Consider the following 27,354-nt stretch of genomic DNA (forward strand, 5'->3'; position numbering starts at 1 on the left):
GCCCTTACCCTTACCTTTAACACATAGTGTAAGGTCCTTACGCAAACAAGGCAGGGCTAACAGGCGCAGATTAATTCTGTCACTACCTGATATTTTCTCCTCAGACAATAAAGAAACATGTTTTTTTCTGTCTTTCTATTATGGCTTTTTGCTTGGTTCATCATTCTATTGTTTCGATCCCAGAGACCAAAGAATTTTCCTCCAGGACCTCCCATCTTACCTGTATTGGGGAACATTTTAAACCTGAGCCTGGAAAACCCACTGAAGGACTTTGACAGGGTAAGCAACTTGGTACAATATGCCTCATGCTGTTTAAAGATCTTCAAAACAGTAGCAATAATTCATTCAATATTGGAAAAATTGCAGTAAACATGAATGGTGAAATAAACACAAATAAACTTGCTTTCCAAGCAGGGTGCTGTTTTATAATTGCAAATACCTGTATTGTACTGTATTCAGTACACATTAACCATCTGCACACTTGGAATAATGGCAGTTAATGCAAGAGGTTATAGACAGTGGACCCGATAAGCTAGTATCTGCTCTCTTTACTAATCGTTGCCAAAACAATTATGAGGGGTATGGCTATTTTCACAGGATACGACAACTCAATATTTGAAACATTTATTTAAAAGGTCAATGTCTCCCCCTAGTGGCCAGGTGCACTTTTTTTTTTTTTTTTTTTTATGAGTTTACAGCTTTTTTTTTTTTATCTGGCATCATTTTTTGTGTTTTTGTCTGTGTTTTAAAGTTTGTATTTTTCAGCATAAGTTGTCCTGTTGGATGTGTGATTAGGAGTTTGCCTCATTCATCTGTCTGCAGTGTTTTTTTTACCATTTGTGGTGCATCCAACCATTTGCTGTACAAAGCTAGAAACAAAAGAAATCGATTATTTTATGAATAACATTGCCAATAGAGTGTAAACACTTGTTTGCAAAATTTACCTCAGACTTCATAGCTGCACATGGAATGAACAAGTGTTAAAACCCTTGGCTTTCTTATATTTCTTTTTCTAATTTTTTTTTTTTTTTTTTTGTTCTAGCTAAATAGATTATATGGAAATGTCTACAGTATTTACATTGGTCCAAAACCAGCTGTGGTAATCAACGGGCTAAAAGCAATGAAAGAAGCCATGGTAATCAAAGCTGCTGATTTCTCTGGACGACCACAGGACTTGTTTGTCAATGATGTTACCAAGAGGAAAGGTTATGTATTGTTCTTTCTTACTCTTCATATTTGCCTCTTCCCTAACCTAATTCAATTCAGTATTTTCCTTCTGACTGAGAGGTTTCCATGTTTTTTAAAACATAATTGTGATGCTTTTGCCTAAAATCCCCCTTTATGTTATAATCGAACATAAGCTTTATGTCAAAGCTTTTTGAGAAAGCAGTTGCTGCCCAACTTACAGGCTACTTTGAAAAAAACATTTATAATGCATTTCACTGAAACAGCTCTGCTTGAAGTTATCAGTGATGCCATGTCAGCAGATTCTTAGAAATACACAATGCTGGCCTTGTAGACCTCTTATCAACTTCTAATGTTTTTGTGTCCTCTGAGATAATATACATTTAACAGACAACTGCAATGGTCTGTTTAATTGATCTAATTGATCCTTAAAGGGTCTGACTTCACTTCAGTCAACACTGTTGCCTTGCTCAAACAGATGATCAGCTCTGTTTAAAAGTCACAACATATATTCATAATATTTTTATGTAATAAAAAACATAAAATAATTTACCACAAAAATTAAATGTAATGAGTAAAAGAACATTAAATGAAAGCTGTTCTGGACAGAGGTAACTTTTTGTTTTGCCCAATGTTTTAAAGGGGTGATTCTGGCAGACTACGGCTCAAGCTGGCGGGAACATCGACGCTTTGCTCTGATGACTTTGAGGAATTTTGGTCTGGGGAAAAAGTCAATGGAGGACAGAATTACCGCTGAGATTCAATACACTATTAAAACACTAGAGAGCAGCATTGGTATGTCCTATTTTAAACCTTATAACAACTCTACAGCATCTATTTTAGTTTCTGTAAAGTTGCTTTTGAATATCTGCTTTACACTTTTAACAGGTAAGACTGTGAGTCCTCAGGTAATGTTCCATAATGCAGCCTCCAACATCATCTGCCAGGTTCTTTTTGGAACACGCTTCGAGTACGATGATGACATGATCAAAGTGATTGTTCAGTGCTTCACTGAAAATTCAAAGATAGCGAATGGAGCATGGGCCATGGTGAGTAGCTAGAGAGAGGGATCTTAACGCTTCCCCTGGCTCCCATTTGAATCCATCCTTAGGATAGAGGGATCATCAGAGTTGGAGTCATTACTTTGGAGAGTTTTACATACATGAAGCTTGAAGCTTACATTCAAGTCTTGACCCAGTTTCTGTAGAGTTAAATACTTCCATGGGTTTGCTCATACAATCCTTCTCATAATCTTCCTCCTAATCAGTCCTTTAAGTAAGTTATACAAATTTATGCAAAACCACCATTTCTAAATGTTACCCATCAGTGTACAGCCGTTACACAGTATTCTGACCCATATTGTGTCTCAAGGGCACATTATTTCCTTGTTTTTAAAGATCTTTTATTTGATATCTTTATTTTCTTATATTTCCACAATAGCACAAGGCTTGAAGGTAATAAAAGCGAGATGATGACACTACTTTGGCTCATATAGATTTGATTTAGAATCTGTATATTGTGCTTTTTAATTAGATATAAAGATCAATAGATAGATGTGTGTACAAATATTATCGATGTTTTTCTTGCATATTAAGGGGACCATTAAATGCAAGCTGTGGTACTCCTCCATTAAAGGGAAGTTGTCACGATTTGGTTAAAAGGTTTAGATTGGACCCAAACGCAGAAGCTGGGAGGCAGAGGTGAATTCTTGGAGGGTTTATTGCAAGATAAGGCAACAAAAACAGGTATCCAAAAATCCAACTTAAAAAATGGTAAACAAAAACAGGAATCCAAAAATCCAACTTAAAAAATGTTTAACAAAAACAGGAATCCAAAAATCCAACATAAAAATCAAACACTAACCAGAACCATGGAGACATCAGGGAAAAACCAACAAGGAGCCAGGGTGAGGAAAGGTAAAGACGAGGAACCAGCAAAGAGGGACTGCAGAGGGAGTGTATTTATGGCTGACTGAACAAAGGTAGAGGTAATGAGCTGATAGGGAACAGGTGTGATTAGAGCTGACGAGGAAGCCAAGGGAAAAGAACACAAGGAGGCAGCAGGGGACAGACAGAAAAACCTAAGCAACTTAAATGAATCCAGACACACCAAAAAAGCTAGAAATCAATGAAAAACCTGGCTAAACTTGAAACAGAAAACTTAAAGAAAAACAACAGAACCAAGATCATTACAGAGCCCCCCACTCAAGGGCGGATTCCAGACGCCCCTTTAATGTCCAAAAAGCAAAAAAAAAAAAAACAACCCAGGGTGGGCGGAGGGGGAACCAGGAAGGGGGGCAAGAAGCCAAAAACAGTCCAAGAAACAAAGCGCAACCCATCCAGAGTGGGCGAGGACAATCGAAAGTCTCTGAAAGGCCGGCCGCGGGGCCGGAGGCGAGGCAGAGTCTCTGGAGGGCGGCCGCGGGGCCGGAGGCGAGGCAGAGTCTCTGGAGGGCGGCCGCGGGGCCGGAGGCGAGGCAGAGTCTCTGGAGGGCGGCCGCGGGGCCGGAGGCGAGGCAGAGTCTCTGGAGGCCAGCCGCGGGGCCGGGGCTGAGAGAGACGCCCTGGAGGCCGGCCGCGGGGCCGGGGCTGAGAGAGACGCTCTGGAGGCCGGCGTCTCCAATGCAGCAGAAACCTAGGAGGAGGACGCCGCCTCCGCAGGATGCGCCGAGGAGGACGCCGCCTCCGCTTCTGTTGCTCTGCAACAGGCTCAGAGGGAGCCGTCGACTGCGGCTCTGCAACAGGCTCAGAGGGAGCCGTCGACTGCGGCTCTGGAACAGGCTCAGAGGGAGCCGTCGACTGCGGCTCTGGAACAGCCTCGGAAGGGGCCGTCGACTGCGGCTCTGGAACAGCCTCGGAAGGGGCCGCCCACTGCGGCTCTGGAACAGCCTCGGAAGGGGCCGCCCACTGCGGCTCTGGAACAGCCTCGGAAGGGGCCGCCCACTGCGGCTCTGGAACAGCCTCGGAAGGGGCCGCCCACTGCGGCTCTGGAACAGCCTCGGAAGGGGCCGCCCACTGCGGCTCTGGAACAGGATCAGACTGGGCCGCCCACTGCGGCTCAGGAACAGGATCAGACTGGGCCGCCCACTGCGGCTCAGGAACAGGATCAGACTGGGCCGCCCACTGCGGCTCAGGAACAGGATCAGACTGGGCCGCCCACTGCGGCTCAGGAACAGGATCAGACTGGGCCGCCCACTGCGGCTCAGGAACAGGATCAGATGAGGCCGCCCACTGCGGCTCAGGAACAGGATCAGACGAGGCCGCCCACTGCGGCTCAGGAGCAGACCCAGAGGAGACCGCCGACTGTGGCCCCGCATCAGGAACAGACTCAGGCGGGGCCGCCCAGTGCAGCCCAGGTACAGCCTCCGAAGGGGCCGCCCACTGCGGCAAAGGAGCAGACCCAGAGGTGACCGCCGACCGCAGTTCCGGATCAGGTTCTGAGGGGGCCGCCGACTGTGGTTCAGGAACAGCCTCAGAGAGGGCTTGGAGCGCCCGCAGAGGGCTCTTGGAGGCTTGGAGCTCCCGCTGAGGGGCTCTTGGAGGCGTACTCCCACAAACCCCAAAGTCTGAAGCCTCTTTGAAAGTGTGCTCAGGGGTCTCCAGAGGGCACAGAGCGGGCTCAGGGGTCTCCAGAGGGCACAGAGCGGGCTCAGGGGTCTCCAGAGGGCACAGAGCGGGCTCAGGGGTCTCCAGAGGGCACAGAGCGGGCTCAGGGGTCTCCAGAGGGCACAGAGCGGGCTCAGGGGTCTCTGGTGCTGGGCTAACTAGCCTGCTAACGGCCTCTGGTGCTGGGCTAACTAGCCTGCTAACGGCCTCTGGTGCTGGGCTAACTAGCCTGCTAACGGCCTCTGGTGCTGGGCTAACTAGCCTGCTAACGGCCTCTGGTGCTGGGCTAACTAGCCTGCTAACGGCCTCTGGTGCTAGGGAAACTGGACTGCTAGGAGCTGATGGAGATGGCAGAAAAGGGAAAAGATCTTCCCTCTCCCCATAAAAGAAACCCCAGAGATCTGACTCTGGTATATGGGGAGCTCTGACTGTGGGGGGTGAAGTTATGAAAGCAGGTCTAAACCTACCAACCCGAGAAGCTAGCTGTTTGTCATGGAGGTGACGACTAAAGCCATAGGGGAAACTAACCAGGTTAAGAGAGGGACTGAAAAAGGAGTCAGGCTGACCCTCCGGAGAGGGAGAGGAGGAGTCAGGCTGACGCTCCGGAGAGGTGGTTGTCTTCCTCCCCCGGCGGCGTTGCTTGCGCCTGGAGGAAGCAGATGGCAGGGGAGGACCCACAGCTGGTAATGGTGGGGGAACAGGATCGGAGGTGAGAGACAGCAGAGTGGGAAGGTGATGGAGTGATGGTTTGGGTGGTGGAGGTCTATTGCAGAGTTGGGCGGAGGCGGCTTGGCGGTTCCACTCCAACTCCTCGAATAGCTCAGATAAAACTGGGGGTGATAGAAGTGAGGAGTTAGAGAGGAATACTGGCTTCAACTGGTCAGCCGCACTCACCCTCTTCCAAGGCGGACTGAGAGCGGCAATGGAGTCCAGAGCATTCCTGAGAATAATGGAAATTCTCCTGGGGGCGTCCGGGCCGTGTTCTGCTGGGTCCATTGTTGGCTGGTTCCTTCTGTCACGATTTGGTTAAAAGGTTTAGATTGGACCCAAACGCAGAAGCTGGGAGGCAGAGGTGAATTCTTGGAGGGTTTATTGCAAGATAAGGCAACAAAAACAGGTATCCAAAAATCCAACTTAAAAAATGGTAAACAAAAACAGGAATCCAAAAATCCAACTTAAAAAATGTTTAACAAAAACAGGAATCCAAAAATCCAACATAAAAATCAAACACTAACCAGAACCATGGAGACATCAGGGAAAAACCAACAAGGAGCCAGGGTGAGGAAAGGTAAAGACGAGGAACCAGCAAAGAGGGACTGCAGAGGGAGTGTATTTATGGCTGACTGAACAAAGGTAGAGGTAATGAGCTGATAGGGAACAGGTGTGATTAGAGCTGACGAGGAAGCCAAGGGAAAAGAACACAAGGAGGCAGCAGGGGACAGACAGAAAAACCTAAGCAACTTAAATGAATCCAGACACACCAAAAAAGCTAGAAATCAATGAAAAACCTGGCTAAACTTGAAACAGAAAACTTAAAGAAAAACAACAGAACCAAGATCATTACAGAAGTACCACCACTTATTTTTTTCCACTTAAAGCAATCAAAAACAAACCCTGAAAAGTTTTCTTATCAACATTAAATTAAAAAAAAGGTTGTTAGTTACTTACAGCTTCCTCTTTTGGCATAGAAATACCAGCATATTTATGTCTGTATATCATTTGAATGGTTCCAGCTTCAGGACAGCCTTTATAATATTAAAAAGTTAATAGACTAAATTTGTTTAGCATTTGTTTTCTTGACACCTTGAGCCACTTGAACCACAACTCACAATCACACACCAATCACACACCAAAATGCAGACTGTAAAGCTGTCTGCTGCTTGTTCAGGGGTACACCTACATGTCACCAGAAAGACAGAATCTAATCCCAAACTTTCAGATTGCAAAAAGAAACACCTCTTTCTTCCACTGAGTCACAGTGCAGCTTTCAGATCTGTCTCTGCTTTGACAAACCTGAACTATGTAACAGCAACTTTAGCAAAGGTCAGCAGAAAATAATCTCATTTTAGGGAGCTGAGCGAGGCACTCAAGGACTCTTATGAGTTTTAATTGATGTTTACATAACACTGACTTTTCTATGTATTTATTAAATAATAAGATAAAAAGATATCTTAGAACACGTCCTAAATCAAGGTATGCCTTTTGCTTTATAAAAGTAATTATTTCCTTTTCTTTACAGATATATGATTCCCTTCCTATTAGCCGAAACCTTCCACTGCCATTCAGAAAAGCCTTTAAAAATGCAGAGGTAAAGGCTATATTTTTCCAACAAATAAATAAATAATGTATTCACACATGTTCATGTATATTTGTTTTGGTTTTTCTCATCAATTTAAGATATTTTGTAGGACTATTTGGAATCTTTCTAAAAGTTGACTAAATCTGTATCTAATCATTCAATATCTTAAACTATGTAAACTGTCAGCTCAGAAACCAAATGCATGAAGTTTGTACATGACGTTTGCTGACTGAAAATGTTTGGCCATTACTTTATGTACTTTAATTTACAAAAATCCTTATACACTCAACAAAAATATAAACGAAACACTTTTGGTTTTTAATTAGATGAACTTGAAGATCTAAAACTTTTCCACATACACAATTCTTTTCGCAAACCAGACTAAATCTGTGAAAGTAGGCACTTCTCCTTTGCTGAGATAATCCAACCCTCTTCACAGGTTTGCCTTTGACTGCCCACCATAAAAGGCCACTCTGAAACGTACAATTGGTATTACTGTTGCTCTTGTATTGAATGTTCATTTCTCTAGCATGATCTGTCTCCAAAGGCATTTCAGAGAATTTGGCTGTACATCCAACCAGCCTCACAACCGCAGACCACATGTATCCACACCAGCCCAGGACGTCCACATCCAGCATGTTCAGCTCCAAGATCATCTGAGACCAGTCACTCAGACAGCTGCTGAAACAATTGATTTGCATAACCAAAGAATTTCTGCACAACTGTCAGAAATCGTCCAAGGGAAGCTCATTTGCATGCTTGGCACCCTCATTGGGGTCTCCCGCTGACTGCAGTTCGTCGTCCTAACCAACCTGAGTGGGAAAATGCTCAAATTCGCTGGTGTGTGGCACATTGCAGAGATGTTCTCTTCACAGATGAATCCCAGTTTACACTGTTAAGGAATGATGGCAGACAGTGTGGCGGTGCATTTTATAGATGGAATTTTGAATGCACAGAGATACCGTGACAAGATCCTGAGACCCATTCTTGTGCCATACCTCTAAGAGCATAACCTCATGTTGCAGCAGTACAATGCATGGTCCCATGTTGCAAGGATCTGTTCTTAGACTTAGACTTAGACTTCTTTATTTGTCATTTTGTATGCACAGGGTGCATACAGAACGAAATTGCGTTACATACAGCTTATGAACGTTGCATTGATGTTTCAAATGGCACGAGTTATAGAAAAATACAAAAAGTGCAGCAGTGGTCAAAGTGTGAACAGTGCAGAGGATAAGAGACAGTGTGCAAGTTGCAGTGGTTCAGTGCAAAATGGCATTTGTGCAAAAAATGCGTTATTGAAAAATACAATGAGATTAACAATTTAAAGGGCTAAAAGTTAAAAGTTCAGCAGCATTTGATGCCCGATAATGTGCAATAGGTGCAGAGTTCGGATTGTGGATCAAAGGTTCAACAGTCTGATGGCAGTGGGGAAGAAGCTGTTGCACAACCTGGTGGATCTGCAGCGGATGCTGCGGAACCTCTTTCCAGAGGGCAGCAGGGAGAACAGTCACAATGTTCACAATTCTTGTTAGCTGATAGCATCACAGACTGCAAGGCTGGCATACTCACCGGACTTGTCACCCATTGAGCATGTTTGGGATCCTCTTGATCAGTAAATATGAAAGCATGTTCCAGTTCCTGACAATATCCAGTAACTTCGCACAGCCATTGAAGAGGAGTGGACCAACATTCCAAAGGCCAAAATTGACAACCTGATCAATGAGGGCAATCTAAGGCACACCTGTCCACTAATCATAGCGTCTAATCAGAATCTTGGTATGGCACACCTGTGAAGTGGGAGGTATTATCTCAGCAAAGGAGAAGTGCTCACTATTACAGATTTAGACTAGTTTGTGAACTATATATGAGGGAAATGGTTATATTGTGTATGTGGAAAAAGTTTTAGATCTTTGAGTTCATTGCATAGAAGAGGAGAGCAAACCCAAAAGTGTTGTGTTTATATTTTTGTTGAGTGTATACAAATTATTTTCCCTAGATTTGTGAAAACCATGTTTTCCGCTTGGTGAATGAGTTCAAGAAGACCAGAGTACCTGGGGAGCCTCGACACTTTGTTGACTGTTATCTGGATGAACTGGAAAAGGTTTGCAAAATGTCAAAAGTTGTCTCACATGTTAGACCTGCTAGAATTGTTTTTTATTCAGACTTTTAGGTAAGACCCTTTTGCTCAAATTCCAGCTTAAATGAGGAGGACTGTGTTCTTCACCTCTAGTAGTGCTTGCAATAAAGTTGTTTATGGATTTTTTGCCTTAGTGTAATCAGTTAAAATGAGCTAGTAATCCTAAGATGTTCTCTTTTCAGAGAGGCGATGATGCTTCTTCCTTTTCAGAAGAACAGCTCATAACGTACAGCCTAGATCTTCATTTTGCTGGGACTGACACTACCTCCAACACCCTGCTTACAGGATTTCTTTACCTGATGAACTACCCACATGTTCAACGTATGTTTAGGTTACGATTTTGTCTTTCTGTTCAGTTAGAGCAAATCAGCTGTTTTTCCCTCTTTTACAGATTACAGACAAGAAAAGCAGACAAAAAAGCAGCACCCCTGCTTTTTTGTCTGCTTTTCATGGGATAGTTATAAAAGCTTTTCTTGGGATAGTTTTAAAGGCTTTTCTTGGGAAAGTTATAAAGGAGGAAAACATGACATAAGGAGAAGAGTAGAGATGAAGCCTAAAAACAAAAAAATTCAAATGCAATTTTAAATGAGACACAAAACTATCCATTGATAACTTTATAGTTGTGCAGATAAACATAGGCTATACATATACATGTGCTCTAACAGACTAAACATTGTACAGAAATACGTAATGCATAAAAACAGAGCAGGAGGTTTTTCCAAGCAAACCTAGTTGCCTTCAGAAATTTCTGATGTGAATAGAGACCCATTGAAAGAGCACAGTACAGATCTAGGTCAGTCCAGGGCCTTGATCCTTAGATCCTGCATAAGCTGGCCACCAGAGAAAAGCAAGTCTATCCTTAAAGCACACCATCCACATGCTGGTTCACTGCTGAGCAAAGAAATTAGCAAACACCAAGCAGCCAGCTGACCTACATTCCCCTAAAGAAAAGAGAATTAGGGAGGTAAAAAGTCTTATAATCTTTGGCATTTTACTCTTTTCAGAACGATGTCAGCTAGAGATAGACCAGGTCCTGGAGGGAAAAGATCGGGTCACTTATGAGGACAGAAACAACATGCCTTATGTCCAGGTATCATCACATTAAAATATGATTACCTGCAAATAGTTTTTTCTTCTGTGTTTCACTTTGCATGTACCCCTTTATTGTTCAATAGTATTACATTTATACAGATACAGTCTTTTTACTTTCAAATTAATTTAATGTAATAGTTAAAATCTCCAAGACACATTTTATCCTTCAAGTCAGATTAATTGTATGAAATTTTTCCTCATCCAGGCTGTGATCCATGAAATTCAGAGGATTGCCAACACAGTTCCTCTCAGTGTTTTTCACTGTACAACTAAAGACACAGAGCTCATGGGATACTCCATTCCCAAGGTTTGAGAGCAGAGGTTCTTGATTATTTTTTGTTATCCATAGGGAATCTTAATTTGATATTTTTTTTTTTTTTCTCTTCAGGGTACAATGATCATCCAGAACTTGAACTCAGTACTGAGGGAAGAAGGACAGTGGAAATTTCCTCATGAATTTAACCCTGAAAACTTCTTAAATGAACAGGGAGAGTTTGTCAAACCTGAGGCTTTCATGCCCTTCTCTGCAGGTAAACGCATGCAGAATGGATGAGGTAACCAGCCTCTACCATTGCTTCGATTAACAGATTTTGTGTCCCAGGTCCAAGGATGTGTCTCGGAGAGGGTCTAGCTCGTATGGAGCTTTTCCTTATTATGGTGACTCTGCTGAAGAAGTTTAAGTTCATCTGGCCAGAGGATGCAGGGGAACCAGACTTTACACCAGTTTATGGAGTCACTTTGACACCCAAACCCTACCATATGAAGGTCCAACTGCGGTCAGAGCAATGAGGAGAAACAACTTCGGAATAAGAAGGAGATACTTTGGGGGGGGGGGGGTTGGGGGGGGATGTCATGTCACTGATGTCATTTTGAACCACCATTACGATCAAATATATATTTTTAAGACCGCTGTTGCTAACTTCTGTGGAATCTTTATGTCATTAAGTTGTCTGTAAATTCAAACTCAAGATGATATTGTATTAATAATTAAAGCCTTTCATTAGAGAATGATTTTGAACCTAGTTCAGCAAATAAAGAAAATTAAGAAAAAAAAAACTTCTTTTAAATTGAGTCAAAATGTGTTTTACAAGTGCCAGTAAATAAATAAAAAAATAAAAAGTTTAGATTATTTTGAAAAACTGCTTCACAATAATTTAAACTACTTTTTTTTCTTTTTGATTTATTTACTGTAAGTGGAGAAAATAATAAATTCACTGTCCTTTAGGTTTTTGAAGTTTCTCAGCTTTATCACAAGTTTCAGATGATTACAGTTCATGAAAGTCTGGTATTCAGCCACTGATGGAGATAAGCTGTGCTTCATCTCACCACCTGTTTCTGTGAACAATCCTTCATTCATGTTTGATTTTCTCTCTCGCTCTAAATACAAAGACTAAAAGTTCACAACCAAAGCAGCCGTACTGAGAGCCAAGCTGTTCTTTCATAAAAACTTGAGTAGTTTGCTTTTCAGGTTGATCCATTCAGATCTACCATGTTTGTTTCGCTATTTCTTGTGGCTCTCTGCCTCTGCTTCCTTCTGCTTCAACTTAAACCTTGGAGACCTAAGAATTTCCCACCGGGACCCCTCAGTCTGCCTATATTTGGAAGCCTTTTGTTTTTGAATTTAGAGAATCCTTTGAAGGACTTTGAGAGGGTAAGAAAAGCATCCATATGTTATTCATTCTATTGATTTTGAAGGTTAAAAAAATCTATTTTAACTAATTGGGCTCTTAGGACTCAGAATTTCACCTGGACTCCAGACTAATGAGCAATAATATAATTTATTAAGGAGTGAAAGTAAGCTAGTAGGTCTGGATTAACTGAGGAAATAATTATGCTGATATGCTGAGCTGTGAAAAGAGGGAATGCACAGCGGGCGCAGCTGAGGAACTACACCTTTACACACAAACGCATGTGAATTTACATCAATGGGATTGTTAAAAAAAATCTCATAAAAATTTTAATCTTTAATTATATTTAGATAGATCTTTTTTATGTAGGTGTTCTTAGTAGGTCTAATAGCATTTGATCAATTCAATGGAATTTTAATAAGTGACAACATCTAAAATCAGTGGGCACCCCTCAATTTCTACTTCTTAATATCACCACTTTTACTTTTTCATAAAAGAAACCACCACTAGAATTCAAATATGAAATGTAATAAGCTCAGGTATAACCAAGAGTAGATTAGTGTGAGGCTGAATACAGAAATCAATTAAGCAAGAAACCCAGTAGAGACAAAGGGAATCCTCTACTCTATAACCACACCTCTGCCACATTTATATCATTAGGAGCTGTTCAGATTGGATATGCGTTTAACTAGCAGATAAAACAGGGCATAAAGCATAACATTTATATACATTACACTTACCAGAGTTGCTCCAGAAATGCATCCTTCCGTTTTTGTGCAGGAAGTCTTAGTATCTCAATTTAGTATCAGCAATTGAGGCCAAAAAACTTTTAACAAAAGGGAATCTACAGTATTTGTGTATATAGATATAACATTGTATATGTGTGTATATACAGTATGTAACAGTTGGGTAAAATACTCTCCTCTGCTCTGATCATTCTAATCAAAATAATTTTTTTACTGTTGTCTTACAGCTGAGGGAATCATACGGAAATGTCAACAGTCTGTTCATTGGTAGAAAACCAGCTGTTATCATCAATGGGTTTAAGGCAATGAAGGAGGCCATTGTGATTAAATCAACTGATTTTGCTGGAAGACCCCAAGACCTTTTTATAAATGATGTCACACAGAGAAAAGGTAGAGTATGTGTTTAGAGAAAGGTTGTGAGATTCAAATTCAGTAACATCATTCCATCGTTTTTCAACAATGAACCGTAGTAATTGTAATGCTTTTCCATTTGAGAGCATCAGTCAAGTCAGATTCTGTTTTGTTTTTTTTAACGGAATAATTCAGCTCTGAATTATTTAGGATCTACAATAAAATGGTTTATATAACAAAGGTTAAAATTAGTGTATACCAAAAAAGCAGGTTTATATAAAACCCTGAGCACACACACTAGCAAACATTTTACCTATATAAATCACAAAGCTGTGTACAAGGTTCCACCTCATGTTTTGACCTCTGCAAGCTCACATTCAACCATTAAAGGTCCTTGCAAAGAAACCAATTCATATTAATGTATATGAAATGAAACTGATCACTGTTTTTTCATAGTTATTAGCAACCATTGAGGAAAAAAGAGCAATGAAGCTCCCTTTCACCCAGGCAGAACCCAGTGCGTTTGTGAGTTAGGTAGAAAATCAAAAATGTCCTTTTTAATAGACACTTATCGTACACCCCCACCCCAAACACACACACACCCCAGGTACAACGGACCCGCACCGTGCCCCATACATACACACTTAAGGCCAGCAACTTTTCAACAACTGTCTATTAATGACTAACAGTAAATTCTTAAACACAAAACAGAACAGTATAGCTCTTTTATTTTCAATCTTGTAGCCTTGAACATCAGTTGTGCTTTTTGTTTTTTATGGGACTTCCACATACAGTGCACCTCGCCACGGTGTCATCATTCATCACCATGGTTCTAGAAAGGGGCCAACAGGGGCCAGAAATTGTAATGATGATCTGCGCTGGAACACACATGGTTACTGATAGGTCCTTTGGATCTATTTAATTATTTTTCTTTAAAAAGTCTATTTTATTAATTATTCAAAAACAATAAGGTGATAGCTTCGGTGGTATTAAGATAGGATCCCAGTTTTCATCTGCCAAATGTTTCTTTTTTTTCACAACAAATAAAAACAATGCTCTAATTTTTACAGATGAATTTTACAGTTTTTCTTAAGTTCTAATTCAAATTTTATAGAAAATGGTAGTTTTAACTTAAATTTAATCAAAAGAATTTAAAATTCCTAAATTATAAATGTATATTGACCTCATAAGAAATTGAATTTTTATTTAACCTAAGTGAATAGAAATTTTACTTCATGCGGCTCTCTTAATATATTTGAATCCCTTGCCCTGTTTTTTATTTCATGCTTTTCTGTGTTCCCATCAAAACACGCTAGCCCCCTCCTGGCCCCCTGGTAAATTTGGTCTAGATCTGCCACTGTTTCTCACCTTCACTAGACGTGGATATACTTAACTATATTCTGCTGTAAAATTAGTCTTATATTTTCGTTTTTTACTCGAGGATTCAACCTCTGCCGTTTCAGAGGATGCAGAGCGTAAAGTTATTAGACTGATCCAATCAGCACTCTGACAACCAGTCACCTTGAATGATCACTGAACAGAGCATCGCTTTGGACAGATTCGCACAGGTTTCACCATCAACCTCCTCCCAACTTTGCTCTCTCTTGTTGTCTGTAATCGCAGTAGTTCTAATCCGCACATGGTGATTGAGTTATCATACTGCCCGCTATCACTCGCATTAAAAAACACCACCTCACATAGTCTAAAATCCGGGATAATTTATCCGACTTTCAGGCATGAGTGAACAACTATATCAGGGAGACTCCTGGGAACTTCCGGGAGACTTGGGATGTCTGCTAACGTGGTTTACAAGATCAGTCCATAGCCAGAGAAAACGTTAGGATCCAGCCGTAGGGCAGCCAATAACATGTGGCAGGCGCTGCCCAGACTGTCCCACATGCTGCAGCCCCGGAGAACATGCAAAAGTGCAGAGCCAGGTCAGGCAAACAGATCAGAACAGGAACAAGCAAGCTCAGAGGTCCAGGAGTTCAAAGCCAGGTCAGGCAAACAGATAGAAACTGGGCAGAGTTAGACAGGTGAATGGAATGAATAATTAAGCCAGTCATCAGTGCCAAGATAATGACAGAGGCTGTCAATAGTCACTGCTGCCACCCTCTGGTTTAGATAGGAACTGCTTGTTCCACCATTGTAAAGCTCACAATGTTAGAGAATATCTAACAAACTTACAAACAAACAAATAAACACATTAACTCTCCTAAAAACATACTCATTGGCAGGGGTAAGAACAAACGCAATTAAAATGACACATGAATAAGTTTGTACACTCGATAACTCTGGAAACAGCATGGGGGCTTCTGCTATGAACACATAAAATGTATCTGTGTTTCAGCCACGGCTCCATCTTCTAACTACCTTTGGTCTTCTTTGCTTTTTTACAAGGCAGTAAGTTCCAGCTGCAGATAACATGACTCTTGTGATGCGGGGAAAAAAGTGCTTCCATTGCTTTTTTGCAAAATCTAAGAATTTCTACAGGACCGAAAGACCACCCCATTAAAGAATAAGATTTTTCTTTTAATTTATTTTTTTTCAAAATTGCAGCGTTAACATTTAGCAAACTTATTTTCACAATTTAGTGGTTAAATGAAACACACCTACTGAGAGGAAAATTCAGTCTATGAACCTTCGATTTCTTCAATTCCCAACTGACTAGTATCAAATGGGCTCGCTCCGCTTTTATTTATTTAGCTCAAACTGTGACTGATTTATGTAATTATTTTAACATAACATTTATTCATGTAAATCTTTGCAATTACTGTAAATCACTTTTATTCAATTCACTATATTTTATTTAAAGAGTTTTTATTTTTAGTTGGACTCTCTATTGTAGGGGTGATTATGGCTGACTATGGCCCTATGTGGAGGGAGCATCGTCGCTTTGTCCTAATGACCCTCAGGAACTTTGGCCTGGGAAAGAAGTCAATGGAAGACAGAATCCTTGACGAGATTCAACACACAATTAAGACACTGGAAAATAACAATGGTACGGCTTTTATTGTTTAAAATTCCATGTATTTCAACACACATTTTTTTTCTTTTCTAATTCTGTATCATATTGTGTTATCGGGGAAGCTTTGTGACAGCCTTTAAATGCACTTGTGACTGTGTCCTACACTCTTCCATATGCATGGTCATATGATACTAAAACATAAAATTAACAATAGTTATCAACTTTGTAGTTTTATGAAAATTTTCCCCTTACAAAAAATTTATTTATAATACATTTGTTAATAAATAATGTATAATAAATGTTTTTGGGTCCATTTTAAATAACTTTTTGTCCCTCCAAGCTTGTGTCTTTTGACCTGTTTTAAGGACATTACATCACATGTTGAACAGCCTGTAGTCTGTTTTTCCATTTAAATTTTTTGTGTGACTCCAAATCCAGGCCTCCATTGGTTAATACATTAGAGAGAGATTTTAAAGATGTATAGAGAAATGTATAGAGAGTTATATATATAGAATATAGACAGAGAGCAGTCATTTAAATTCAACTTTATCAATTTGGCTAGCAAAGTCTGTATAATTCATTTAAACAGGACAATTTAAATAGTCTGTGATGGAACTGTTTGTTTGGAACTATGTTGTTTGCCACCAGTTTTACTTAACATCATGTCTTTCCAGGTAAAACTCTGAGTCCTCAGGTCATGTTTCATAACGCTGCCTTCAACATCATCTGTCAGGTTCTGTTTGGAGTGCGCTATGGGTATGACGATGAGACAATAAAACTCATTGTTAGATGTTTTGCTGAAATGACTAAAATAGCCAACGGTCCATGGGCAATGGTAAGTTACGACATAATTTAATACAATGCTACTTGACAAAAAAGGCAGAGTAATAAAGCAATTAAATACTGTATAAAATAAACGTTTGAAATCTAATAGCATTAACTGTATTGTATAATGTTTTACCTAGGGGAACCCTTGTCATAATCTGAATTTTAATATGGGTTACAGAAAATTAGATGGACCTGTCATAAAACTGTAATAATGCAATTTCAGTGTTTTGATTTAAAATACACGTTGTTCAAACATGTGCAGTCTTAATCCTTTCTATTCTGGAACTACCAGCTATGTCATGTCAAATCCCTATGAAGAAGATGACAGATAATTTCCAATCCTAAAATATTTTAACATCACTTTTTAATAGATTTCTATAAATATATGCATGTATTTCAGCATAAAGACAGCCTTGAAAGAGTAAATGTGATATTTCAACAACAGTGGATGGAGGAGAAGCAAAATTTCTTCTTAGGCATATGCATTCAGTCCCTGAGTCATTACTTGGTAAAAACATTTTTTACTGCTTTTGCACCTGGAAGTTGTTTTAGGGCCTCAACCAGTTCTATACAAATAATGACAAATTCCGCCCAATCAGACTGGATGCAGTCTCTCTGACTGACTTTCAAGACATGCCTTGGATTTTTTTTCTTTTGCCACATTTATTTTTGTTACTTTGACCATACCATTGTAGCACAGGAATATGCTTTCATCTCAACCATTCCATTCTAGATCCGGTTATTGTTTATCATGGTGGCTGAGGGGTGTAAGAAACTCAAGATACTCAACCGGGTATCTTGGGTTTCTGAAGGTTCAGAGAAAAGAAAACTTCAGTTATATGGAGCTAGTTTAGGGTTTTTGTTTTTATTTTTGATCTTTTTTCTTGTTCTACATGGAGAATATTCCCTTTGCATGTGTTTAGTGTATTGGCATCATTTATGTATTTGCTTCAAATTTCATGTATGCAGTAAATCTGTGTTTGCTGTTTTCTGGGATTGCAGTACTGCTTCATTCCAGTATTTTTCATTTACATGTATTTTTAGTTCTGTATTAGCTAAATTTTTGTGCTTGCAGCACTATTTCTATTTGCTAACTGTTTGTAGCCCTCGCCCACCGAAGCTTAGGATAGTGAGACTGCTAGATTTTATGGATTTTTTTGCAGGATTTTTATGTATGTAGCTCAATCCATCTTTCTTTTAGCTTTGGCTATATTCTCTGGGTCTACTAAAGAAAAGCATAATTTTTTTTTCTTAATGCCGCATTATAAATAAAATCCTATATATGGATCAGTAAGAGATGCAAGAATGCATTAACTTTAAAAGATTTCTGATATTTTAAATTAGTAGATCATTAACCTTAATGGAAATCATTTAACAGATATCTACAAATATCACAAAAAGTCCTAAGATAAATTTAAATGGGTGTGTGTATGGTTGTATATTTTTTACTATTATTTTTTGGACATATGCTCCATTCTGGGGACTTATATGTACTAGGGAACAAGGATCGGTTTGCACAAGAAGATCTCCTCTCAGGGTGCGGGTTAAGTTTAGCATTAGGCATTTGTTGGTAATGGCTAAGGCAATTGTCAGCATTAGGCCATAGAAATTAATTCAATATGAATGGAAGTCATTGGAAAGTCCCCACAAGTATAATGTGACATGTGTGTAAAAAGTCAGATTCTGAGACCAGTAATTCTAAAACTTAAGTCGTTTGATCTAATAAGGCACCTATTTTCAACAGCTGTATGACTCTATCCCTTTAATTCGTCACATGCCGCTGCCCTTCAACAAAGCCTTTGAAAACATGGAGGTAAACATGGAGTAAATCCAGCAACATAACATCTGTTAGAAAAAAGTTTATTAATACTTTCTTTATATTTTAGATTTTCCTAAGTTTTTCGAGACGTTTGATAAATGAACACAAAAAAACTAGAGTCCCAGGAGAGCCAAGGGATTTTGTCGACTGCTACCTGGATGAACTGGAAAATGTACGTAAACACAACAAACAATTATTGTTAGAAAATGTGGAGTAAATTTTGCTTCATTATTCTTGCAAGCAATGGAAACATATTGTAAATGGAAAAGGAAAAAACAAATTTAAGTTCAATTTTAAAATAGAAAATTGGGGGGGGAAAAAAATTTAAATAAAAAAGGTAAATGGAAATTACTTACATAGTGCTTCTGACCAAATATGTATATGACCAAAGTACATTCAGTCATTCACAGCATTCCAGGCTGCTGCCTTGGGGCTCACTAACAAAAGCAAGGCCCCCATATGCAGTCGCCCCAAGCCTTCTGTCCAACATCAGTAGGCAATACAGGTGGAGTGTCTTGCCCAAGGACACAACGTCACTAAAAGCCATAGCCAGGGCTTGAAACGACAACCCTTTCTTCCATCAAGGATAAAGTGTGTTAAGTTATGCAAAAGGTGATACTGTTTAGAGTTTAAACATGGTTTGTGCTTGTCTTGAAATATTCTCTTTGTTTAGAGACACCATGGTTCTACGTTTTCTGAGGAGCAGCTAACAAGAATCACTTTTGACCTTTTTGTTGCGGGGACTGACACCACCTCCAACACCCTCCTTACTGGGTTTCTCTACCTCATGAACTTCCCACACATACAAGGTAGATTTTCTAATCTCACCTTGGTAATTGAGTCCGGTAGATTCGACCTGCAAAACACCACAGCAAAAAAAGAAATATGTTCTTACAATGGAATAGTATAAATAATTTAAGGTGCAAAGTTAATTGTGGACTTAACATTATTTTTAGTCGTGTAACAGTACTCAAACTAAAATGTATTCGGGGTTGGGGGGGGGGGGGGGGGTTGGTAACAACATACAGCTGTGTGCTACCACAATATAAAGGTGTAAATTAATCAGCAATGAGTTTAGGAAAACAACTGCTGGTGTGTATCAGTCCAAAAAATCCTTCTCAAAGACCTTCTAAGGCTCCTAGTTTTACAATAACAGAAGAATGGGACAGATGTAGGCAAAGAAAAAATTATTCAAGATGCACTATTGTATACTTAACATTTGTAGATTCGATGTGAGGCCTTCTTTTTACCGGATGTTCAAAAGACCTTGAAGTAGTTTAAGTTAGATGTTGAGGTTTACCGTTTGTATTCTGTGATTTTTGTTCAGCGTTACTTATTTCCCATAAGGCATACCATAGCTAGTGTAGAGATTGCATCATCACATTGCCGTAGCCAATGTTGCTGATAGACGGGGGTAAGACTTGGAAGATGTGCCTGGTCGCCTTATAAGTGTGCGTCATTGACGAGAAACCACACACACTCTTACCCAGATAAACCGTAACAAACTATGGTCATCCTAACCCTAACCACTCCAGGTTGAGAGCAGTAATAAACACGAACAGTGCCTTTAAATGCTTCAACCCAAGAGCAAACTCACCTACATCGGAACTTGTCATGAACTGATTAATGAACGTGAATACTGGCCTACTAAAGCACAGACCACAACCTCCTTACAGTCCCCCTGCAGGATCATAGTAGGGCTTCCCATTAACTGGTTAGATCTTAATTTACATATGTTGATTACAACATACATACAGCTATCCAAAACTACGGCCAAGCTTGGGTAACATTGCTAATCTTATCGATGTTGATTTTCTTTGGTCCTTCAGAAAAATGCCATAGAGAGATAGACCTGGTGCTGGCTGGGAAGGATCGGGTCACTTTGGAAGACAGACTCAGCATGCCTTACATGCAGGTGCTGTGCTGCAACCACTGATGTTATGCTTTCCAGCGTATTACTGTGGTTTGAAAAACATGCAGCGGGCTGTCAGGTAAACTCAAGTTTTATAGCATTCAAACAGAGTTTGGAAAACTTTTTTTTTTTGCAGGCTGTGATCCATGAAATTCAAAGGATTGCCAACACTGTTCCTCTAAGCGCTTTTCACTGTACAACTAAAGACACAGAGCTCATGGGATACTCCATTCCTAAGGTGAGAGAAATGTTTACTACAAGCTTTGGCAGCTTTAGGTGAACATTTGAGTTGTGTTTTTTCTGTTTTCTCCAGGGTACAATGATTGTTCAGAACCTGAACTCGGTACTAAGAGAGGAATTAAAGTGGAAGTTTCCTAATGAATTTAACCCCGAAAACTTTCTGAATGAACAAGGAGAATTTGTTAAACCTGACACCTTCATGCCTTTCTCTGCAGGTAAAAGGTAGACAATAATGTCCTCTGGAAATAGCATCCAGACATCAATAGAGTAATTTGTGAAAAAACAACAAAGCCCTGAGGTCTTCTTCTGTGCCTCAGGACCTCGGATGTGCCTCGGAGAGGGTCTGGCTCGTATGGAACTCTTCCTCATCACAGTTACCCTGCTGAGGAAATTTACGTTCATCTGGCCAGAGAATGCAGGAGAACCCGATTACACTCCAGTCTTTGGACTCACGCTGACACCAAAACCTTTTACTATGAAGGTCAAACTTAGGTCAATTTACTGAAGTTGTGTGCAGTGTTTATTAGCATAAACTGAATAAAGTATGTCCTTGAATTCTAACAAAAAAAGGTCAACCACTAATATTTCATTGAACTGGCTTTATATTTGATTATTGCATGCATTCCTTGTGGAATTGTTTAATAAGCTTCACAAATTGTTTTTTTGGTCAGTGTTGCACTAATATTTCAACTGCATTGATGACAATAGAGTATTACAGCCGTGTAAAGGCTCCTAATGTACATCTGAATGATTCTCAATGGGCTTAAGGTCTGGACTCTTTGTTGGCCAATCCTTAAATACTCCCAAGTACGTTAAACTATTTTGATAAGTAGTTTATAAACCATTCCGTTTTCCTTTTCCTTCTGAGCAGGAGTTTCTGTCTGTTGTCCTCATTGATGAGCGACTGTGCTCTTGAAGAGGCCTCTGCCCTCTGCCTGATTTTTCTCCTTTCAGGAGGCAAAATGTGTTTTGACAAACCTCTTCTTTGAGCCTCCTCCTTATTAGCCCATACAAACAAGATCTCACTTCACATATCGCAATGTTACTAAGTAATATTAGTGCTTTTTTAGGAAGAAATGTTGTGAATTCTTCTGAACTGCAAATGTTGCAGAAATTAGATAATACGAGAGATGAATCTTGACAGTACCTGTGTGATCATATCTGGGCCAATCAGAAAGAGGCTCACAGATGAGTTTTTTTCCCGCCCCACCTGTCAAAACACATAGTGATACTGTTTTAGAAAAACCTTTCAAGGAAATGTGAAATATGTTGTCGTTAATGTCAGTGAGATTACCATGTTCTGCTATTTGTTTTAGAAAATTACAAGAAGGATAATAAAGACATTTAGGTTTTAATAAATGTGTTTATGTTATTGTATTGTTTCTAATTATGTCAGCACCTGCACTGCAGTCAGAAATCAACGCAGGAGCCAATAAGGTTAACTGCTTATTTCAGCACTTAGAAGTCATTAAGTGCAAAGACATAGATATAATTCTACCAAAAAAGAATTACACAGAAATGAAACTGTTGCTACTCTCAAATGCCAGTGTAGTTAGCTGCCTTTTTCCTAATGTCAAAATAGAGATGGATAACCATTTCTTGATGTCTGGGCTGGTAATTTTGGGTCCGAAAGAATATCCCAACCTTTTTAGGGTGATTTTTATTTTCAACCATTCCTCCTCAGGAATGGTCTGTAATCGGCCTCTTTCCCTAAGAAATTAGTGAGCCAACCCGAGTTTTCAAAACCGGATCAACTCAGTACCATTCTGCATTTGGCTTCTTTCCCATTTGGCCGAAAAGTTGAGACTGGCCCCCCTTGCCAGAAAGCTGCGTGGCCACTGTCCTTCACCACTGCGTGTCAGATCATGGCATTATGCCAGGTTAATGCTGATGAGGTCATCAATGCAACAAAAATCAAGTAAGTCAACAATGGAGAGCATCATTGAAGGGAGACAGTGTGTAGTCATTGTTCTTTATTGTTTTGCTATATTGTCCATTCTCAGAATACTCAAATTGAGCAGATGATGGTTGTTTTCATTGCACAGATGGAACGTAGGCAAAGTGGATCTGTGGTCAAAATAGAAAGGAGTCACAGAAGGAAGAGAAGGAGCTTTTTTGCCTCCATGGTGGTCTTTGCTAATACTGCTACTGTAATGGTCTTGGCACTGATGGTTGGGGTTTTCATTTCCTCCTGGTCAAATGTCTAATTGTCCCGGCAGCTGATTGACGCAGATCATTTCCTCCTGGTTCCCTCAGCTATTTCCTGCAGCATCTGGGACCCTCTGGATAGCGCCAGCCCATCGGCTGGATCTCACCTGTTTCGAAGAGGATGGTGTGAACTGTCAAACCAGGTAAGTGACTCACTCTGATAATCATCTCCTGTCAGATGATTGTGGTCACTTACCTGTGTTTTTCCCTCCCTAGAGTGTCAGCTTTTGGGTGGTGTCCCACCCCCCTTTCCCCGCAGTCGCTGCAGGTCCACAGATCCACAGCAGCCCATTTCAGTTCTGTTTTGTTTTAATAAATGTTTTGAACTTTCCTACTGACTGTCTCACCTTGAATACTGGGTCCATCTGTCCTGTTTCGTGATAGTAAGCCTAGGTGGGGTCTTCCGGGCCCACCTTGAGACAGTCTTAATCAGGAAGGTTTTTGCTCTCTTACACACATACAGTACCTATAAGAAAAAAACTATGCAATTTGAGCAACTACAGTAGACATTTTCTTTGTAACACTTATTCAAAGCTGTAGTTTACTATTAAGTACTAATGAATATGTTGCATTAAGCTTTTTTTTTCTTTTTCCAATGGTTGTTTAAAAATATCAAATATCTAAGTATTTTTCATTCATTAAATCTAACCAGGATTCTATGGTGTTGGCTGGCATCCTCTTTGTTGTGGGATGTTTAAGGAAAGGAAAGTTAAGTGGCATCAATGAAACAAAACTCCTGCCTTTTTTGGAAGTCCTGTAAATGCTTAGAAACCAAATTACCCTAATAGCAGTAGGTCTTATTGGTCCCACATTATCTAGAGTTCACCTTAAAACCATTTTGTAACAGTCATATGTGTTCTGAAGCCTGTAAATGGGGTACGCAAATGAAAAAAAAACCTGCGCAAGGGTGGGAATGCCAAACTGATGCAATCATGCCATCTTCGCCCCCGAGCATGGACTGCCACGCAGCCTCGGCACTAGCCTGCGCACCTCCGAATTTTTGTAACTTGGCGCAGGCCATGCACGCCAGCCTCATACCAAATGGGAGAATATAAAGTTGTTCTCAACAAACAAGAATGCCTTTACTGACATCAAATGGTGCATAAGGGTCAAGTTGAGCAGTGCAGTTAAATGCAGTGTTGTTGCTGTTCATTCAGTGACTCCAATGGGCATAAATGGATGAGTTTAATAATCATAAATTCTTAAAGAAACTGCTGCGCTCGGCAAATTTTGAAGTGGGACGGTGACTGTTTCTTCTCTTGTTTTTTGCACTTTCCATTTAACATGTTGATCACTGCCCCTTTGTGTTTTTTGCAAGTACAGCAACTTCATCCAAGTCAACTATAAAAGGCTACAACGCCTCTATGGGCTCATGAGCGGCACACACAGACCAGTGCGACAAACCAATGTGCAAGAATATTTCAGCCTTTTGCTAATGCGGGTCACTACGCGATCCGTCCTGGAAGCACAATCCCTCCTGCGCATGCGCAAAAAGATATACATCCCGATGTCCACAAATATAACTACAATGTAATAATGTTACTAAAATCATTTATTTATATCCTTAACTCACTAAATAATGCTAATATAATACACATCTTCAAAAATGTTTTATGACTTTTGAGAGACAATTTTTATGCTTCTTACAGTTTCTCTGTTAAACTGCTTCTCTGACGTCATCATCAGACTGTTGGGATCTGGAGATCTGCCGATTTTCTCCAGCAGAGGGCGTCCCTGGGTCTCCTGAGCTGAAGCCACCAGCACACCTGCAGCTGATCATCTCATCAGGAGACCAGCTTTATAAGCAGCAGCTGAGCTTCCCTTCAGTGCCAGAGTGTTAAACAGTTATGGTTAGCAAGCCTGAGCCAAACCTGTTGCCTGAATCTCTGACTGCTCTGAAAGCCAACCTGATTCTAACCTGCCTTTGTCCTCTTACTGTACCTTCCTAGGAAGACCTTATCGACTCAGGAGCTCTGGAGGAGCTCACATTCAAAGACCTGCCTGCCTGCTCTATGAAGCCAAACCTGAAGTTCAACAGTTCTTATCTGCAAGCTAGTTCTCTGGTGAGAACTAGGAGATCAACTCAAGGTCTGAACCTCTCAAATCTGAAGTCAAGCCCTGCCGCTGCTAAACCCTCTGCTGAACCCTCAGTCTCCGGACCCATCTGGTCCCCTCTCTCCAACGCTCAGTCTGAACTACCATCAGGTACAGATCAATCACAAGCTCTGTCAAGACTCCTCTGCTAGTTGGCTAATCAAACTGTCCCTCTCTGCAGAGAGCCCTGTGTTTCCAGTCCCGGACCCGTTCCAGTATCAGTGCAAATAACTTTATTTTGTGAATCTCTCAATAAACAGTTGTTAACTTTTACTCTGACTCCGTGGTGTTCTGCATTTGGGTGGAGCTCCTTAGACCCAACATGACACAGACATGCTCAGAGCAGTCTGGCAAAATATGATTAAACCATGTTTATCTGCATTTTAGTTGTTTCCTTCTTTAGATTATGCACTATATATTATAAGATTAAAACAAAACGAAAACGTAAAACTCAAAAAGACTAGATTTATGTTTATATTCAAAGCCGAAAAAGTTAGCCACCGGAAGTAGCGTAGGATCCCATTTCTGTTGCAGATCGCCTGATAAAACAGAAAGGATTTTAAGGCATTTGTTCTCTCATGAATACATTATTAACCTTTAACTCATTATATTTTAGTACGCTTACTATTTTTGGGGAGGGAGAAATGTCATTTAGGTCTTTAACAAAATAAAATTGAGGGCGGCCCGGATGTATATCTGGATGCTTATGCGCTGATCGTGCTTCCGGGACGGATCGGGTAGTGACAATGCGTCCTCCTAATGGTCTGTTTGAAAAGCATTTCCCTAATGATGCAATAAGGGGAAATTAGCTGTTCAGAGCGGTCTGTAAAAGCCCATCGGTAAAGCTATGGCCTTCATCTAATGTATTATTCTATGTTCCTAGTCGCTATCTTTACAAACTCTGACTTGTTGTCATTATTAAAGGTTGTGGGGGCATGGCCTTCTGGAAAACAGGGTGTGGAAAGCCAAAACAGCTCATCCAGAGAAGGGGTGAATAAAGCCGGGCATACACTGTGTGATTTTTTTGCCCTTTCGGGCCGACTTTCCAGTTGTGCTTTCAGCCTGATCGTGCATTGTGTGTCGTGTACTGTACAGGGGGTAGTAAGGGGTGATCAGCCTCTCTCAACCACCTCCCAATCAGGAGTCGCGTGGTTGGAAGAAAATCAAACATGTTTGATTTCAGTCAGCCGTTGTGGGCAAATCGCTCACTGGGCTGCGCAAACAAGGATTCTTCTTCTTCCTCTCAGATGAAAACACAGAAGCATGTTCATCAACAAGTAGATGAACGACTTATGTAGCTCTTTTTGCAGAACAGCAATTGGGCCCGGCTTTTCAGTGGGTCAGCCAGACAAACTGGAGACATTCTTATCTGCTTCAGGAGGTGGGTTCACAAAACAATGCATTCAACTTGTTTTGAAACAAAGGAAAAACAAGACACTATGTTCAGCACCTCTGAATGAGAGGCATCTAGTAGTCTGAATTGGCCAGCCCACACCAAATCTTCTCTTGAGGGGATTTGGTGGCTAGGACTTAGCCTTAAGCTGAAAACAGCCTTGCATCTCCCCTTTCGAGGTCCAAAAGCCATAGGACAGAGAGAGTTTGAATGGTGCCGGCTGCTTAAATAGAATCTGTCACAAGTATGTGATGTCGAGACGGGAGTCGCTTGATATTTGATCCTCAACACTGTGCTGGCATTGAGTATAAGAGCGAGCATGTTTACCTTATTTTGTGGGTGGAATGATTGTTACATCTGCCTCACAGATCCTTCAATTTGAATCTGCTGTTACCCCTAGCAACCCATAGCATTTCCTGTCAAAATCTAGCAATTATAATTCTCAATAAAAGCGTAGGTGAAACGTAATATTACAGGCTGCTGCTAAATTGTTCTGTACGGAGATCTTTTCAGTTGAAAAAGTAGTCCGCTTTGGTTCAACTAGAGCTTCGTCTGGATGGTGGTTGGATTTGGTGGTATTTCCTTGTATCTAGCAAGGCAGAGAGGACCAGTGCTGGGTAGCGGCAGTGGCTGGCTAGTGTCTGTGATGGACATAAGGCAGGACGACCAACAATCCTTCTAGTGCTATATTAAAATGCCTTTTTTTAAAGCCACCTAAAAAACTAACTTAAGAGCACTACTTATTTCATACGTTGTCTAAATTATTTTCTCTATATTCCATTTTGACAGAAAAAAGCTTTGTCTCGAGTGCACTTCTTTAATGTCACAACTAAAACTTGATTGGTT

At 40.5% G+C, this 27,354-nt stretch overlaps 2 protein-coding genes across 3 annotated transcripts; both read left to right on the top strand.

Annotated features, from left to right (window-relative positions):
* On the top strand, window positions 1-11,152 carry LOC119787250 (cytochrome P450 2F2-like). 2 transcript variants are annotated; one of them, XM_038291002.1, is made up of 11 exons: window positions 3-279; window positions 1,043-1,205; window positions 1,828-1,980; window positions 2,074-2,234; window positions 7,030-7,098; window positions 9,089-9,193; window positions 9,412-9,550; window positions 10,234-10,319; window positions 10,527-10,628; window positions 10,710-10,851; window positions 10,923-11,152. In XM_038291002.1, the coding sequence occupies exons 1-11, from the start codon at window positions 118-120 to the stop codon at window positions 11,108-11,110; spliced, it is 1,470 nt and encodes a 489-aa protein (XP_038146930.1). In that variant the 5' UTR covers window positions 3-117; the 3' UTR covers window positions 11,111-11,152. The 2 variants fall into 2 exon arrangements, with proteins under 2 accessions (XP_038146931.1, XP_038146930.1); XM_038291003.1 differs by lacking the exon at window positions 9,089-9,193 and having other exon boundaries at window positions 1-279.
* Window positions 11,153-11,779: 627 nt separating this feature from the next.
* On the top strand, window positions 11,780-23,453 carry LOC119787218 (cytochrome P450 2J6-like). The gene is made up of 11 exons (XM_038290949.1): window positions 11,780-11,972; window positions 12,923-13,085; window positions 15,895-16,047; window positions 16,689-16,849; window positions 18,587-18,655; window positions 18,729-18,833; window positions 19,335-19,470; window positions 20,491-20,576; window positions 20,710-20,811; window positions 20,887-21,028; window positions 21,131-23,453. The coding sequence occupies exons 1-11, from the start codon at window positions 11,811-11,813 to the stop codon at window positions 21,316-21,318; spliced, it is 1,467 nt and encodes a 488-aa protein (XP_038146877.1). The 5' UTR covers window positions 11,780-11,810; the 3' UTR covers window positions 21,319-23,453.
* The last annotated feature ends 3,901 nt before the right edge of the window (window positions 23,454-27,354 follow it).

Source organism: Cyprinodon tularosa, unplaced genomic scaffold (assembly GCF_016077235.1).
Source record: "Cyprinodon tularosa strain WSP-4 unplaced genomic scaffold, ASM1607723v1 ctg290, whole genome shotgun sequence".
NCBI lineage: Eukaryota > Metazoa > Chordata > Actinopteri > Cyprinodontiformes > Cyprinodontidae > Cyprinodon > Cyprinodon tularosa.

Bases quoted from the DNA above. Each gene is read 5' to 3' on its own strand.
- LOC119787250 (XM_038291002.1), top strand. From the start codon at position 118: ATGTTTTTTTCTGTCTTTCTATTATGGCTTTTTGCTTGGTTCATCATT. The intron at 10,629-10,709 runs GTTTGAGAGCAG...TTTTCTCTTCAG, and splicing joins TGGGATACTCCATTCCCAAG to GGTACAATGATCATCCAGAA. The intron at 10,852-10,922 runs GTAAACGCATGC...TTTGTGTCCCAG, and splicing joins TTTCATGCCCTTCTCTGCAG to GTCCAAGGATGTGTCTCGGA.
- LOC119787218 (XM_038290949.1), top strand. From the start codon at position 11,811: ATGTTTGTTTCGCTATTTCTTGTGGCTCTCTGCCTCTGCTTCCTTCTG. The intron at 18,834-19,334 runs GTACGTAAACAC...CTCTTTGTTTAG, and splicing joins ACCTGGATGAACTGGAAAAT to AGACACCATGGTTCTACGTT. The intron at 19,471-20,490 runs GTAGATTTTCTA...TTGGTCCTTCAG, and splicing joins GAACTTCCCACACATACAAG to AAAAATGCCATAGAGAGATA.